A 16,329-nucleotide genomic window follows, 5' to 3' on the forward strand; every position below is an offset into this window, starting at 1 on the left:
AGCGATGAGGTAAGGGGTTGGGAGCAGGGATTGTGTAGGGATGGACGATTATATTGTGTAGGTTTAGTGCACAGTGGAATACCACTGTGGGAGGGTGGGATGGATAGTGGGCAGGACATTTCTCATTTCAGGGCAACATGAGACTTAGTCGAAACCCTGGTGGAGAATGTAATTCAGTTGCTCCAGTCCTGGATGGTACTGAGTTACGAGGTGAATGCTCCTCTGTGGCCAGCTGGCGGGATTTAGGGAGGTGGTGGGAGACTGGAAAGATAAAGCACAGGAGATTTGTTTCTGTACAAGGTTATTTATGGTTTGTGAAGGCTTCCGTGAGATCCTCAGTATATTTCAAGAGGGACCACTCATCACTGCAGATGTGACGACCGTGGGTGGCTAGGCTGTATGGAAGGCACTTCTTGCTATGGAATGGGTGGCAGCTGTCAAAGTGGAGGTATTGTTGGTGATTAGTAGGTTTGAGATGGATGAAGGTACTGATGTATCCATCTTTGAAGTGGAGGTCAACATCTAGGGAAGTGGCTTCTTTGGTTGAATAGGACCAGCTGAAGCAAATGGAGGAGAAGTCGCTGAGGTTCTGGAGAAATGTGGATAGGGTGTCCCCACTCTCAATCCAAATTGCAAAGATGTCATCAATGAATCTGGGTGTTTAGGAAGGATTCCTCTAGGTGGCCCATGACTAGGTTGGCATAGGGTGGTGCCATGCAGCTGCCCATAGCCATACTGTTGATTTGTTTGTAATTGTAGGTAATGCCTTCAAAGGAGAAGTAATTGGGGGTGAGGATATAGTTGGTCTTGGTGACTAGGAAGGAGGTTGTTCAATAGTGGTAAGGCCATGGGAGTTAGGGATGTTAGCGTAAAGGGAGGTGGCATCAAAAGTACAAGCAGGGCACCGTGTGGTAAAGGGACAGGAATTATGGAGAGTTGGTGAAGGGAATGGTTGCTATCTTTTATATAGGAGGGTAGGTTCTGAGTAATAGGTTGAAGGTGTTGGTCTGCAGGAGCAGAGATTCTCTCAGTGTGGGTACAGTAACCAGCTACAATGGGGCATCCTGGGTGGTTGGGTTTATGGATTTTACGAAGCATGTAGAAGATGGGAGTGTGGGCAGTGGTAGGGGTGAGTAGAGAGATGGACTCCGGGGAGAGGTTCTGGGAAGGGCCTAACGATTTTACAAGTGACTGGAGATCCTGCTGGATTTCTGGATTGGTGTCACTGTGGCAAGGTTTGTAGGTGGATGTATCTGACAGCTGACTGAGTCCTTCTGCCAGATAGTCCTTGCGGCTCAAAACAACAGTGTTTGAGCCTTTATCCACAGGTAGGATTATAAGATCAGGACCAGTTTTAAGATGGTGGACTGCAGTTCTTTCTGTGCATGTACAGTAAATTTGCATGTTGAGAGATTTGCAGAATGGTGGTGAGGCAAGGTTTGAGGTTAGGAAATTCTGGAAAGTTAACAGGAGATTATTTGGGGGAAGTGGGGGTGGATCACAGTTGGATGGAGGAGTGAACTGAATTACGCAGGGTTCAACATTGGTCTTTGGTTGAGTCTGATTGGTAGAGTTGGTGGCAAAAAAGTGTTTCCACTGCAGGGAGTGGGAGAAGGAAAGGAGGTCTTTAAAAAGTCCTGCATGATGGAATTTGGGAGTGGGGCAAAAAGGAAGGCCTTTGGAAAGGACTAATATTTCTGTGGGGCTAAGTCTTCTGGAAGAAAGGTTCATGACTGTGTTTCGGGTCTGTTTAGGTTCTGGATTCTGTGTGGTGGTGGGAGGTTGTTTTGGATTGTGGGGTAAATGTAGGTCTGCGAGACAGGGTTTGTCAGCTATGAGGGAACATGGAGGAGGTTAGGAGGTTGTTGTAGAGGGGATGGACAGTGGTACTCCAAGGCAGAAGTAGGAACAGAGCAGGGTGGAGAGCTTTTTGAGGTGGCGTTGTGCATGATTCTCTAGTTCCTGGAGGGCAAGAGTTTTGATGGCAGGAGAATTTTGGAGATGGAGGACGGTACTGCTATGAGGTTTGGGCTTGATTGATATGGTTTTGCAGAACTATGTTGGTGACCAAAAATGACTGCACTGAGGATTTTTAATTGCTGTTGTTGTGGTCTTCAGTCCAGAGACTGGTTTGATGCAGCTCTCCACGCTACTCTATCCTGTGCAAGCTTCTTCATCTCCCGGTACCTGCTGCAACCTACATCTTTCTGAATCTGCTTAATGTATTCATCTCTTGGTCTCCCTCTACGATTTTTACCCTCCACACTGCCCTCCTATACTAAATTGGTGATTCCTTGATGCCTCAGAACATGTCCTACCAACTGATCCCTTCTTCTAGTCAAGTTGTGCCACAAATTTCTCTTTTCCTCAATTCTATTCAGTACCTCCTCATTAGTTATGTGATCTACCCATCTAATCCTCAGCATTCTTATGTAGCACATCTCGAAAGCTTCTATTGTCTTTTTGTCTAAACTATTTATCATCCATGTTTCCCTTCCATAAATGGCTACATTCCATATAAATACTTTCAGATACGACTTCCTGACACTTAAATCTATACTCTATGTTATCAAATTTCTCTTCTTTAGAAATGCTTTCCTTGCCATTGCCAGTCTACATTTTATATCATCTCTCCTTCAACCATCATCAGTTATTTTGCTCCCCAAATAGCAAAACTCCTTTACTACTTTAAGTGCCTCATTTCCTAATCTAATTCCCTCAGCATCACCTGGCTTAATTTGACTACATTCCATTATCCTCATTTTGCTTTTGCTGATGTTCATCTTATATCCTCCTTTCAAGACACTGTCCATTCCGTTCAGCTGCTCTTCTAGCTCCTTTGTTGTCTCTGACAGAATTACAATGTCATCGGTGAACCTCAAAGTTTTTATTTCTTCTCCTTGGATTTTAATTCCTACTCTGAATTTTTCTTTTGTTTCCTTTACTGCTTGCTAATTGCTAGATGCTGAAATTCCTGTAAAATGCACCAATCTGCCCGTTGCGGCAAGTCCAGTTGATATGACAGAAGACATGGGCGATGTGTCGGCGTCCGTTGGAGGAGGAGGCGAGTAGATGTACTCTGACAGAGGATGGTCCTCCGGTTCCTGCATGGGCACGTCTCCTGGTGGCGTCCGTTCTGGTGCTGGCATAGCGATGACGGTGAGAGGGCTGCGTTGTGAGTATTGAGAGATGCCAATATCCCGAGCATCAGGTAGAGCCAAAGGTGGTGTGGCGGCATTCGAAACAGGCGTTGCTGGCACCCGACGCCGAAGCTGGTCCGAATGACGCACTGCCACACCCGTGTCCGTCTGGATTTCATACAGGCGTCTGCCATGGTGTCGTAAGATGCGGCCCGGGCTCCATTTTGGCTGCCTGCCATATCCCCGTACCCAGACGAGGTCGTCGGCGGTGAACCGGCCAAGTGAAGGCACCCGCGGCCGTGAGGTGGGAGGCCGCAGAAGATGAAGTAGCATGCGGGGCTGTCGGCCATGTAAGAGCTCAGCCGGGCTGTGATCGCCCATGGGGGTAAAACGGTAAGACAGGAACTGGAGAAGCACATCATCAGCAGCAGAAGATGTCAGAAGTTTCCGCATCTGAGCCTTAAATGTGCGGACCAGTCGTTCAGCCTCACCGTTGGATTGTGGATGGAACGGCGGGGCCGTGACGTGCATAACGCCGTGACGAGCACAAAAATCCGCAAAGTCGGAAGAGGCAAATTGCGGACCATTATCAGTAACAAGAGTAGAGGGGAGGCCTTCCAAAGAAAAAATGCGGGCGAGAGCACTGGTGGTTGCCGCGGTGGTAGGTGACGTGCAACGGACAATGAAAGGAAAGTTAGAGTAGGCGTCAATTACGAGGAACCAATAAGTACCTAAAAAGGGTCCCACAAAGTCAGCATGAATGCGCTCCCGGGGCTTCTCAGGCGATGGCCACGGTGACAAAGATGACTTCGGGGCAGCGGCCTGTGACGCACAAGGGCCGCAGGCAGCGACCATATGTGTGATTTCAGAGTCGATACCAGGCCAGTACACATGACGGCGCGCCAGAGATTTTGTGCGAGACGCACCCCAGTGCCCCTGGTGAAGGAGGCGCAAGACCGAAGCACGCAAAGACGCAGGTACCACAACACGCAGCGAAGCATTGTCAGTGGAGAGGAGGATAACACCATCCCTAGCCGTGAGGCGGTATCGCAAAGTGTAGTAGTTCCGCAACGGATCAGAAGTCTTAGCGGACTGGCGATCTGGCCAACCCTTCTGAATACAGCGTAAAACCCGGGAGAGGGTAGGGTCAGAACCCGTAGCAGCCGCCAGCCTGTCCCCAGTGATGGGGAACCCGTCCACAACCCGCTGCTCGGCAACATCCAGGTGGAAACACAAAAGTTCGTCCCTATCGAATGCCTGATCAGGATCCATGGGAAGACGAGACAAAGCATCAGCATTCGCATGTTGAGCCGTTGGCCGGAAATGAATCTCATAATTGAAACGGGACAAGTAAAGAGCCCAACGCTGGAGGCGGTGTGCAGCCTTGTCGGGAAGTGACGTTGATGGATGAAACAAGGAAACAAGTGGTTTGTGATCCGTAAAAAGATGAAATTTTGAGCCATAGAGAAAAACACCAAACTTATGAAGAGCATAAATGATGGCCAAAGCTTCTTTCTCAATTTGAGAATACTTCTGTTGGGCATTCGTGAGCATTTTGGAGGCATAAGCAATGGGTTGTTCCGAACCGTCAGAAAAACGGTGCTCAAGGACTGCACTGACCCCGTATTGAGAGGCGTCTGTGGCAAGAACAAGATGTTGGCCAGGTCAATAAGTAGCCAGGCACGGGCCTGTTTCAGCATAATCTTTAATTTCCGGAAAGCCGCGTCACATGACGCGGACCAGTGAAAAGGCACGTTTTTATGCAACAGGCGATGCAACGGCTGAGCCACCGACGCCGCAGACGGTAAAAACTTATGATAGTATACTATTTTCCCTAAGAAGGCCTGCAGTTCCTTAACAGATGTAGGGTGAGGAAGGGCATCGATCACAGCAACAGTGTGTTGAAGCGGACGAATACCATCCCGAGAGAGTTGAAACCCAAAGTACGTGATAGATGCCTGAAAAAATTGTGATTTCTGAAGATTACACTTAAGACCGGCAGTCTGTAAGACATTAAAAAGTGTGCGGAGATTGTGAAGATGTTCTTCAGTGGGGGAGCCAGTGACAACAATGTCGTCCATGTAATTGATACACCCCGGGACAGGGAGCAATAATTGTTCCAAGAATCGCTGAAAGAGAGCAGGGGCGCTAGCAACCCCGAATGGCAAGCGTTGGTATTTATAGAGTCCAAAAGGCGTGTTAAGGACCAGAAACTGCCGGGAAGCAGCGTCGAGAGGAAGTTGATGATAAGCTTCCGACAGGTCAATTTTAGAAAAATACTGTCCTCCAGCGAGTTTAGTGAACAGTTCCTCAGGACGGGGCATTGGGTAAGTGTCGATGAGGCATTGAGCATTTACAGTGGCTTTGAAATCGCCACAGAGACGAATATCACCATTGGGCTTAGCAACTACAACAACAGGAGAGGACCACTCACTGGAAGTGACAGGAAGCAAGACCCCTGAAGCAGTGAGACGATCCAACTCCCGTTTTACCCGATCACGAAGGGTCACAGGAATGGGCCGAGCCCGAAAAAACTTAGGCCGAGCAGTAGGTTTGAGTGTGATATGAGCTTCAAAGTCGTTTGCACGGCCTAACCCAGGAGAAAAAAGGGACAAAAATGTCGTCGACAAGGAATCCAGTTGAGCATAAGGAATAGCGTCAGAGACAATATTGACAGAGTCATCTATGGAGAACCCAAAAACGCGAAAGGCATCGAAACCAATAAGATTTTCTGCGTTACTCTGGTCGACCACAAATATGGGAATAGTGCAAACGACGGATTTGTAAGATACCTCAGCATTAAACTGTCCCAAGAGAGAAATCTTCTGCTTATTGTACGTCCGTAATTGCCGAGTGACAGGGGACAGGAATGGAGAACCCAGCTGAAGATATGTCTGAGAATTAATGATAGTGGCAGCAGAACCGGTATCCACTTTCATGCGAACATCTCGACCAAGGATTTGGACAGTGAGGAATAACTTCCCTGAAAGGGAAGAAGTGCAATTGACAGACAACACAGAATCAGAATCAGCGTCATGTTCATGAGCATCATGTATGCGGTCGGATTTACAAATGTAAGACACATGACCTTTCTTTTTGCAATTGTGACACACAGCCCAACGTTGGGGACAATCCTCGCGTGAATGTTTCGTAAAACACTGCGGACATGAAGGAAGTTGTTGGGGATTTTGCCGCAGTTTCTTAGTGGGTTGTTTACGGCTAGGCCGAGGCTGCGCGTGGGAGCGTACTGCGGCCACGTCGGCCGGCGGGGACGCGCCGCATGCGTCGTCAACAGCGCACAGAGGTTGTATTTCCCCGACGTCACCCCACGCTTCTATTTGCGCCCCAGCGGCGCGAGAAATTTCAAAAGACTGCGCAATGGAGAGAACTTCATCTAGAGTCGGATTCGCCAACTGAAGGGCACGTTGCCGAACTTCTTTGTCGGGCGCCGACCGGATAATAGCATCCCGTACCATGGAATCGGCATAGGATTCTTTGTGAACGTCAGTATATATTTCGGACAACACAACAACACATATAAGTCACTGAGTAAGTTGACCTGTGTACAAGTCGGCATTTGATCAAACACTGAGTCTCAGTCTAGCGGCCGCTGCTCAGCTGGCCGCTTAGGTGGCGCAGCTGCTGCATGGCTGGCAGACAGCGCCGCACGTAGAGGACGTGCGTAATTGCGCGGCGGCATTTTGAATAATCGGTGAGTCACAACAGTTTGTTTTCAGAAAGTTTATGTTTTTGGCTGTTAGCATGGCTGTTCAGAGCACTTTTCCCCATTGTCGAAATACTTATCATTGTGTTGCACCAAGAGCATAATGCATTCATTAGTAATTTGGTGTCACACATAACCCATGGATAAATTAATTTGTGTGTACTCTGGTATGGAGTTATACTCAGTTTAGGCATCACTGAAAAACACTGCATTCTGAAAATTTATGAACTGGTTCAACTGCATGGGCAATTCACACAATACATCTCCATTACTAACAGCTTCTGTTGTGCCCTTCCATCTTAGAAAGATGTAGATGGAACTAGTCTCGGAAGAGTTGTAACAATGGGTTCATTTTAAGCAGCTGCCAGATAGCTACTTTCAAGCACTAAAAAAAAACTGGTGATAGTGCGCATGCACAGCTACGATGATGTAGAAATCCGTGTTTGATCTTTTCACTGCTTGAATGTTTCTCATCCCATTTTTGGTTAGATTTCCACGAGTAGTGGTGGATAAATATCTGGTATGTTTACCTTACTATTAACACTGAAGTGTAAACATGAAATAGCCGAATGAGGGAACTGCAATAGCTTCGCAATGATTGAAAAACCCGAGTCATGTGAAGGGTAACCCCACTATAGTTCAAATTTATGCGCATGTGCGAATCTAGCAGCTTGGCAATGCCAGAAAAATTTTTCCTGGTAGATTCTGGCTGGCTAGCTCTCACTGCTTATACACCAAACAGCAACACTCATATTAGCCAGAAGCGGGAGAAGGCACTGTGCATACGTGATTTCAGCTTTGTCAATGTGCGACATGCTGTCTGACAGGATATCCTGTTTAAAAATTTGCTGTTGAAGGAATAATTCAGAACTGAAGAAAACCTGCCTTCCCAGTGAATTTGTATATTTTCAAGGTTATGCTCACATCTTTTTTAACTGACAATCAGCATGTTAAAAAATCACTACCAAGACAACACAAAATTGTGTTCAGAATTAACACTGCCAATGTAAAGTCATCCACAAGAATTATTGTTAATTATTACTAACAAAACATCAATAACAACTTGTACAAAGTTTTAAGTTCAAATTATCAAAATGTTCGCAAGTGTGTGTTTCCTGGAAGAGATTTTCCAACACAGAATCAAGGAATAGAAAACTTGTTTGATAAACAGATCTCATCTGGGGCAGTATCTAATATAGGTTTGAATAGGTCATTTATTGAAATGTGAGAATTTAGTGTGGATAAATAAAACCTTTCATTCAAACTGTGATTTCACACAGAATGGTGCTCTGATAACAATATAACATTGTGTCTCTCAAACAGAGAGCCACATCAGGAAAGAAATTATGTCGAGTCGTATGGATGAAGATATTGAGATAAAGACAGAAATACTCAGATAATGTCAAAAAGCATAGTCAATTATTTTAATGCTTCTTAAAATGACCATAAATTGATTTTTAAAAAAATTTTGCATACAAAAATGAGGTGATGAATATTATTAAAAAATCCAGGTTTCTTGCAGAAATTTGAGGTCTTTTCCAGGATTTTTCAAATTCAAGGTTTTTCCCAGTTTTCAAGGTATGGTGGCCATCTTGTGCCTGACCTCTATAGCGTCATTGTCTCACTCTTCTCCCAGTGTTGTCATCTTAATGATTGACATGTCTGCATTTTGCATTGAGTATCTCTCTCTCTCTCTCTCTCTCTCTCTCTCTCTCTCTCTCTCTCTCTCCCCTCCCTCCCTCCCTCCAACTCCAGGATGACACCCTCTTTGTTCTCCATGCTCCTCCATGTACACTCGATGGTTGAGCTACCACCCACGTCAGTTTTCTCTGCCCCTTTCAGCTTTGGCACGATGCTGATGAAACAACATCGTGGCCTCCATCAACAACAATGAGCACCTTTCTATCACTGTCCAGCTCATTGTGCAACCTCCCCCTACAGTGTGGGAAAACCTGAAACATTACACTGCCTCAGTGCTTAAGAAATGGGCCTGGAATGAAACGGCTGCTTGCACAATCTTGCACACCTCCTCTCACCCACTGTCGAACGGCTACCTCTCTACCATACTGACAGCTGTGCGGGCCCTTCATTATTCATTTCCTTCCTCATGCTCCACACTCCTGGGGGGGGGGGGGGGGGGGCGAGATGACTCTTTGGTGACTATCAGTAGTAGATTGACTATCGAGAGTCTGCCCAAAATGCTGTGAAGCTCTGTAATCTCATCTTTGAATCAGTCTGTTTTCTCTTACCGTTGTGATCGTCAGTGAATTATGACTTCGTATTAGTGCATCATAATAAACATGTTTCGTTTCATAAACTGCTCACGTGTCCTTATATTCAGGATATATAGTGCCACATTCCCAGTAAACTATGCAAAATATTGTCAGTGAAGCTACTATCCTCACAGATGCAGCAGCTGATGAGGTCTCTCTCATACCTCACATACCAACGATATCAACCATTTTCTCATTAATTTTAAGCTAATTCAACTCCCAATCAAAGTCTTGTTTGTAATAACAATAAACAAGGCTCATAGTCAGGGAGAGGATGGAAGAGTAGATGGCCAGAGTGGTGGCAGGGGGGGGGGGGGGGGGGAGGAAATGGACATAGAGAGGAGGAGGAGATGGACAGAGAGAGAGGGGGGGAGGGAATGGAGAGAGACTGGGTGGGAGGAGGGTATGGACACAGATAGGGGGAGGGAGAGGAGATGGACAGAGAGACGGGTGCAGAGATGGGCAGAAAGAGGGGGGTAGAACAAGATTAGGACTTATACCATATCCCCAGACATACTTAGCAATTGCGAAGGATTTCCAGGTTCACTAGCTCTAATATAAAGTTGTTGCAGTCTAGTACCTGTTTAGTCGTGACAGTGAACTTGCAGTTCTGTATCGACATGCTACTCTGTCACTTTAATAAATTAATGTTCCTCATTATAATTTCAATTTATTAAAAATTTTCTAGTTTTGAAGACATAAGTCTTGAATCAATTGTTACTTAATTTTTGTCTAACGAATCTGAAGACAGGTAGCTGGTCCAAAACTAGATATCTGAAAATAAAGAAAAGCAACCTGCAGACTGAAACTGGACATTTTTTGTAATTTATATTCACTAGGGTTAATGAGTGATCATCTCGTGTCATCCGTAACTGGCATGCACGAAAAACTTTTGCTTTCATAGATCTTGTGGATAATTAAGTTCGACAGTCACAATTAAGTTCCACAGTCACATGAAAAAGACTTGATTTTTAGGTGTCCTCAAAGATGAAAGTCATACGAGATCAAATTAGGTTACTAAAAAAAGATATCAAATGATGGAGGAACATTTCTAACATGATCTACAGCGAATGCAAGGTGCTGAGTTTGTAACAGTCCTGTCAAAATATTGTTTCCTCTTCAATATTATTTAGCCTGTAAAGTACAAATTTCTGAACCGTAGTTCTCATTTTCGCAGTTGAGAAAAGGGTTGCTTTTCAATAATTGAGAGGAGCTTTTCACCTAAATCTGTTATATCTCTGCAATACCTTTGGTGCTGGGAATTCATGGTCATTATTCTTAGGAGAAAAAAAATAGTTTTGTCACTGAGTCCACGGTGATATTGGAGAATGGCAGTGCCATAATATGTAATAAATGTTGCTGAATAATCCTTCAGAATATGGGAGTTATTTCTACAGAATCTATTACAGGCATTTCAATTTATTACTCATATTACTTGAGGTTTTAGTAACAGTGAAACCTCTGAACCATAATGTTTGCATGAATGCACTTAATTCTGAAAACTTGATAAATACTTGTTCATAAATAATGCTACCCCTCCTCCTGCCATCTGAGTACAAACTCAGATAAGCAGTCCATTCATACATGTAATGCCTTCATAAAATATGTTTGAATAATGATGTTATGTTAGTGATAGAATAAGTATTCATTGCCTAATGGCGGATTTTATATTTTTCTGTTGCGATGAAATTCATTTTTTCTCTTTGAGGTAGTCTCACTACCCAATCATTCTTGATTTCTTTAAGCAATAATAAAATCATCTCTACTTTTTCAAAATATTTATATTTTATGTTTATTACATTTAATTGTTGCAGGTCTATGGCAATGGGTCTCAATTCAATGACGGGCCAGTTTGGAACATTTACTGGAAATCTGGCATTCCCATACTTATTAGCAATTGACTGTATAGCTCCATTCTCACTGATAACTATTCTAACACTTGGTATGTAATGTTCTGCAGTTTGCATTTTAGTAGCATACATTTATTGTTTCCCTTTGCTAGAAAGGAAAAGGTGACACAAGGAACTGAAGTATAGCCACTCCAGTGGCCTCAGTTATAATCACAAAAGAAACAAAGAGAAAATAGAGGGAAACATTCCACGTGGGAAAAATATATCTAAAAACAAAGATGATGTGACTTACCAAACGAAAGTGCTGGCAGGTCGATAGACACACAAACATACACAAAAAACTCAAGCTTTCGCAACAAACGGTTGCTTCATCAGGAAAGAGGGAAGGAGAGGGAAAGACAAAAGGATGTGGGTTTTAAGGGAGAGAGTAAGGAGTCATTCCAATCCCGGGAGCGGAAAGACTTACCTTAGGGGGGAAAAAGGACAGGTATACACTCGCACATACACACATATCCATCCGCACATACACAGACACAAGCAGACATTTGTAAAGGCAAAGAGTTTGGGCAGAGATGTCAGTCGAGGCGGAAATACACAGTCAAAGATGTTGTTGCAAGACAGGTGAGGTATGAGCTGTGGCAAATTGAAATTAGAAATTAGCGGAGATTGAGGCCTGGCGGATAATGAGAAGAGAGGATATACTGAAGGGCAAGTTCCCATCTCCGGAGTTCTGACAGGTTGGTGTTAGTGGGAAGTATCCAGATAACCCGGAGGACAGTGTAACACTGTGCCAAGATGTGCTGGCCGTGCACCAAGGCATGTTTAGCCACAGGGTGATCCTCATTACCAACTAACACTGTCTGCCTGTGTCCATTCATGCGAATGGACAGTTTGTTGCTGGTCATTCCCACATAGAAAGCTTCACAGTGTAGGCAGGTCAGTTGGTAAATCACGTGGGTGCTTTCACACGTGGCTCTGCCTTTGATCGTGTACACCTTCTGGGTTACAGGACTGGAGTAGGTGGTGGTGGGAGGGTGCATGGGACAGGTTTTTCACTGGGGGCGGTTACAAGGGTAGGAGCCAGAGGGTAGGGAAAGTGGTTTGGGGATTCCATAGGGATGAACTAAGAGGTTACGAAGGTTAGGTGGACGGCGGAAAGACACTCTTGGTGGAGTGGGGAGGATTTCATGAAGGATGGATCTCATTTCAGGGCAGGATTTGAGGAAGTCTTATCCCTGCTGGAGAGCCACATTCAGAGTCTGATCCAGTCCCAAAAAGTATCCTGTCACAAGTGGGGCACTTTTGGGGTTCTTCTGTGGGAGGTTCTGGGTTTGAGGAGAAGAGGAAGTGGCTCTGGTTATTTGCTTCTGTACCAGGTTGGGAGGGTAGTTGCGGGTTGCAAAAGCTGTTTTTTCAGGTTGTTGGTGTAATGGTTCGGGGATTCCGGACTGGAGCAGATTCGTTTGCCACGAAGACCTAGGCTGCAGTGAAGGGACCGTTTGATGTGGAATGGGTGGCAGCTGTCATAATGGAGGTACTGTTGCTTGTTGGTGGGTTTGATGTGGATGGACGTGTGAAGCTGGCCATTGGACAGGTGGAGGTCAACGTCAAGGAAAGTAGCATGGGATTTGAGGTAGGACCAGGTGAATCTGATGGAACCAAAGGAGTTGAGGTTGGAGAGGAAATTCTGGAGTTCTTCTTCACTGTGAGTCCAGATCATGATAATGTCATCAATAAATCTGTACCAAACTTTGGGTTGGCAGGCCTGGGTAAACAAGAAGGCTTCCTCTGAGTGACCCATGAATAGGCTGGCGTACGAAGGGGCCATCCTGGTACCCATGGCCGTTCCCTTTAATTGTTGGTATGTCTGGCCTTCGAAAGTGAAGAAGTTGTGGGTCAGGATGAAGCTGGCTAAGGTAATGAGGAAAGAGGTTTTAGGTAGGGTGGCAGGTGATCGGCGTGAAAGGAAGTGCTCCATCGCAGCGTGGCCCTGGACATGCGGAATATTTGTGTATAAGGAAGTGGCATCAATGGTTACAAGGATGGTTTCCAGGGGTAACAGACTGGGTAAGGATTCCAGGCGTTCGAGAAAGTGGTTGGTGTCTTTGATGAAGGATGGGAGACTGCATGTAATGGGTTGAAGGTGTTGATCTACGTAGGCAGAGATACGTTCTGTGGGGGCTTGGTAACCAGCTACAATGGGGCGGCCGGGATGATTGGGTTTATGAATTTTAGGAAGAAGGTAGAAGGTAGGGGTGCAGGGTGTCGGTGGGGTCAGGAGGTTGATGGAGTCAGGTGAAAGGTTTTGTAGGGGGCCTAAGGTTCTGAGGATTCCTTGAAGCTCTGCCTGGACATCAGGAATGGGATTACCTTGGCAAACTTTGTATGTGGTGTTGTCTGAAAGCTGACGCAGTCCCTCAGCCACATATTCCCGACGATCAAGTACCACGGTCGTGGAACCCTTGTCTGCCGGAAGAATGACGATGGACCGGTCAGCCTTCAGATCACGGATAGCCTGGGCTTCAGCAGTGGTGATGTTGGGAGTAGGATTAAGGTTTTTTAAGAAGGATTGAGAGGCAAGGCTGGAAGTCAGAAATTCCTGGAAGGTTTGGAGAGGGTGATTTTGAGGAGGAGGAGGTGGGTCCCACTGTGACGGAGGACAGAACTGTTCCAGGCAGGGTTCAATTTGGATAGTGTCTTGGGGAGTTGGATCATTAGGGGTAGGATTAGGATCATTTTTCTTTGTGGCAAAGTGATACTTCCAGCGGCAAAGTGATACTTCCAGCAGAGAGTACGAGGGCTGTTTGGTTGAATCTGAGAGTGGGGCTGAAGGTGAGGCCTTTGGATAGGACAGAGGTTTCGGATTGGGAGAGAGGTTTGGAGGAAAGGTTAACTACTGAATTAGGGTGTTGTGGTACCAGATTGTGTTGATTGGAATTTTGAGGTTTTGGAGGGAGTGGAGCTGGAAGTGGGAGATTGAGTAGATGGGAGAGACTGGGTTTGTGTGCAATGAGAGGTGGTTGAGGTTTGCTGGAAAGATTGTGAAGGGTGAGTGAGTTGCCTTTCCGGAGGTGGGAAACCAGGAGATTGATCCAATCTGGCTGTTCAGAGTATCCTCCTACAGGCCAACCGCAAATTAGAACAGCATGCCACCCTCCACCTTAAAAAACAATCCAATCTTCTGGTTTCCCACCTCCGGAAAGGCAACTCACTCACCCTTCACAACCTTTCCAGCAAACCTCAACCTCCTCTCATTGCACACAAACCCAGTCTCTCCCATCTACTCAATCTCCCACTTCCAGCTCCACTCCCTCCAAAACCTCAAAACTCCAATCAACACAATCTGGAACCACAACACCCCAATTCAGTAGTTAACCTCTCCTCCAAACCTCTCTCCCAATCCGAAACCTCTGTCCTATCCAAAGGCCTCACCTTCAGCCCCACTCCCAAATTTAACCACACAGCCCTTGTCAAAGATTTACTGTCCTACAGCCGTACTCTCTGCTGGAAATATCACTTTGCCACGAAGAAAAATGATCCTAATCCTACTCCCAATGATCCAACTCCCCAAGATACTATCCAAATTGAACCATGCCTGGAACAGTTCCGTCCTCCCTCACAGCGGGACCCACCTCCTCTTCCTCAAAATCACCTTCTCCTAACCTTCCAGGAATTTCTGACTTCCAGCCTTGCCTCTCAATCCTTCTTAAAAAAACCTTAATCCTACTCCCAACATCACCACTGCTGAAACCCAGGCTATCCGTGATCTGAAGGCTGACCGATCCATCGTCATTCTTCCGGCGGACAAGGGTTCCACGACTGTGGTACTTGATCGTCGGGAGTATGTGGCTGAGGGACTGCGTCAGCTTTCAGACAACACTACTTACAAAGTTTGCCATGGTAATCCCATTCCTGATGTCCAGGCGGAGCTTCAAGGAATCCTCAGAACCTTAGGCCCCCTACAAAACCTTTCACCTGACTCCATCAACCTCCTGACCCCACCAACACCCCGCACCCCCACCTTCTACCTTCTTCCCAAAATTCACAAACCCAATCATCCCGGCCGTCCCATTGTAGCTGGTTACCAAGCCCCCACAGAACGCATCTCTGCCTACGTAGATCAACACCTTCAACCCATTACATGCAGTCTCCCATCCTTCATCAAAGACACCAACCACTTTCTCAAACGCCTGGAATCCCTACCCAGTCTGTTACCCCCGGAAACCATCCTTGTAACCATTGATGCCACTTCCTTATACACAAATATTCCGCATGTCCAGGGCCTCGCTGCGATGGAGCACTTCCTTTCACGCCGATCACCTGCCGTCCTACCTAAAACCTCTTTCCTCATTACCTTAGCCAGCTTCATCCTGACCCACAACTTCTTCACTTTTGAAGGCCAGACATACCAACAATTAAAGGGAACAGCCATGGGTACCAGGATGGCCCCCTCGTACGCCAACCTATTCATGGGTCGCTTAGAGGAAGCCTTCTTGGTTACCCAGGCCTGCCAACCCAAAGTTTGGTACAGATTTATTGATGACATTTTCATGATCTGGACTCACAGTGAAGAAGAACTCCAGAATTTCCTCTCCAACCTCAACTCCTTTGGTTCCATCAGATTCACCTGGTCCTACTCTAAATCCCATGCCACTTTCCTTGACGTTGACCTCCACCTGTCCAATGGCCAGCTTCACACGTCCGTCCACATCAAACCCACCAACAAGCAACAGTACCTCCATTATGACAGCTGCCACCCATTCCACATCAAACGGTCCCTTCCCTACAGCCTAGGTCTTCGTGGCAAACGAATCTGCTCCAGTCCGGAATCCTTGAACCATTACACCAACAACCTGAAAACAGCTTTTGCATCCCGTAACTACCCTCCCGACCTGGTACAGAAGCAAATAACCAGAGCCACTTCCTCATCTCCTCAAACCCGGAACCTTCCACAGAAGAACCCCAAAAGTGCCCCACTTGTGACAGGATACTTTCCGGGACTGGATCAGATTCTGAATGTGGCTCTCCAGCAGGGATACGACTTCCTCAAATCCTGCCCTGAAATGAGATCCATCCTTCATGAAATCCTCCCCACTCCACCAAGAGTGTCTTTCCGCCGTCCACCTAACCTTCGTAACCTCTTAGTTCATCCCTATGAAATCCCCAAACCACCTTCCCTACCCTCTGGCTCCTACCCCTGTAACCGCCCCCGGTGTAAAACCTGTCCCATGCACCCTCCCACCACCACCTATTCCAGTCCTGTAACCCGGAAGGTGTACACGATCAAAGGCAGAGCCACGTGTGAAAGCACCCACGTGATTTACCAACTGACCTGCCTACAC

General features: G+C 46.2%; 1 protein-coding gene across 1 annotated transcript in view; it reads left to right on the plus strand.

Moving 5' to 3' along the window:
- The window catches only part of LOC126190909 (synaptic vesicle glycoprotein 2B-like), a 249,317-nt gene that overhangs the window by 209,787 nt on the left and 23,201 nt on the right, over positions 1 to 16,329 (plus strand). Inside the window, exon 11 of the mRNA XM_049931539.1 lies at positions 10,952 to 11,079. Within this exon, the coding sequence (XP_049787496.1) occupies positions 10,952 to 11,079 (128 nt within the window). The remainder of the gene's footprint in view (positions 1 to 10,951; positions 11,080 to 16,329) is intronic.

Source organism: Schistocerca cancellata, chromosome 6, assembly GCF_023864275.1.
Source record: "Schistocerca cancellata isolate TAMUIC-IGC-003103 chromosome 6, iqSchCanc2.1, whole genome shotgun sequence".
NCBI lineage: Eukaryota > Metazoa > Arthropoda > Insecta > Orthoptera > Acrididae > Schistocerca > Schistocerca cancellata.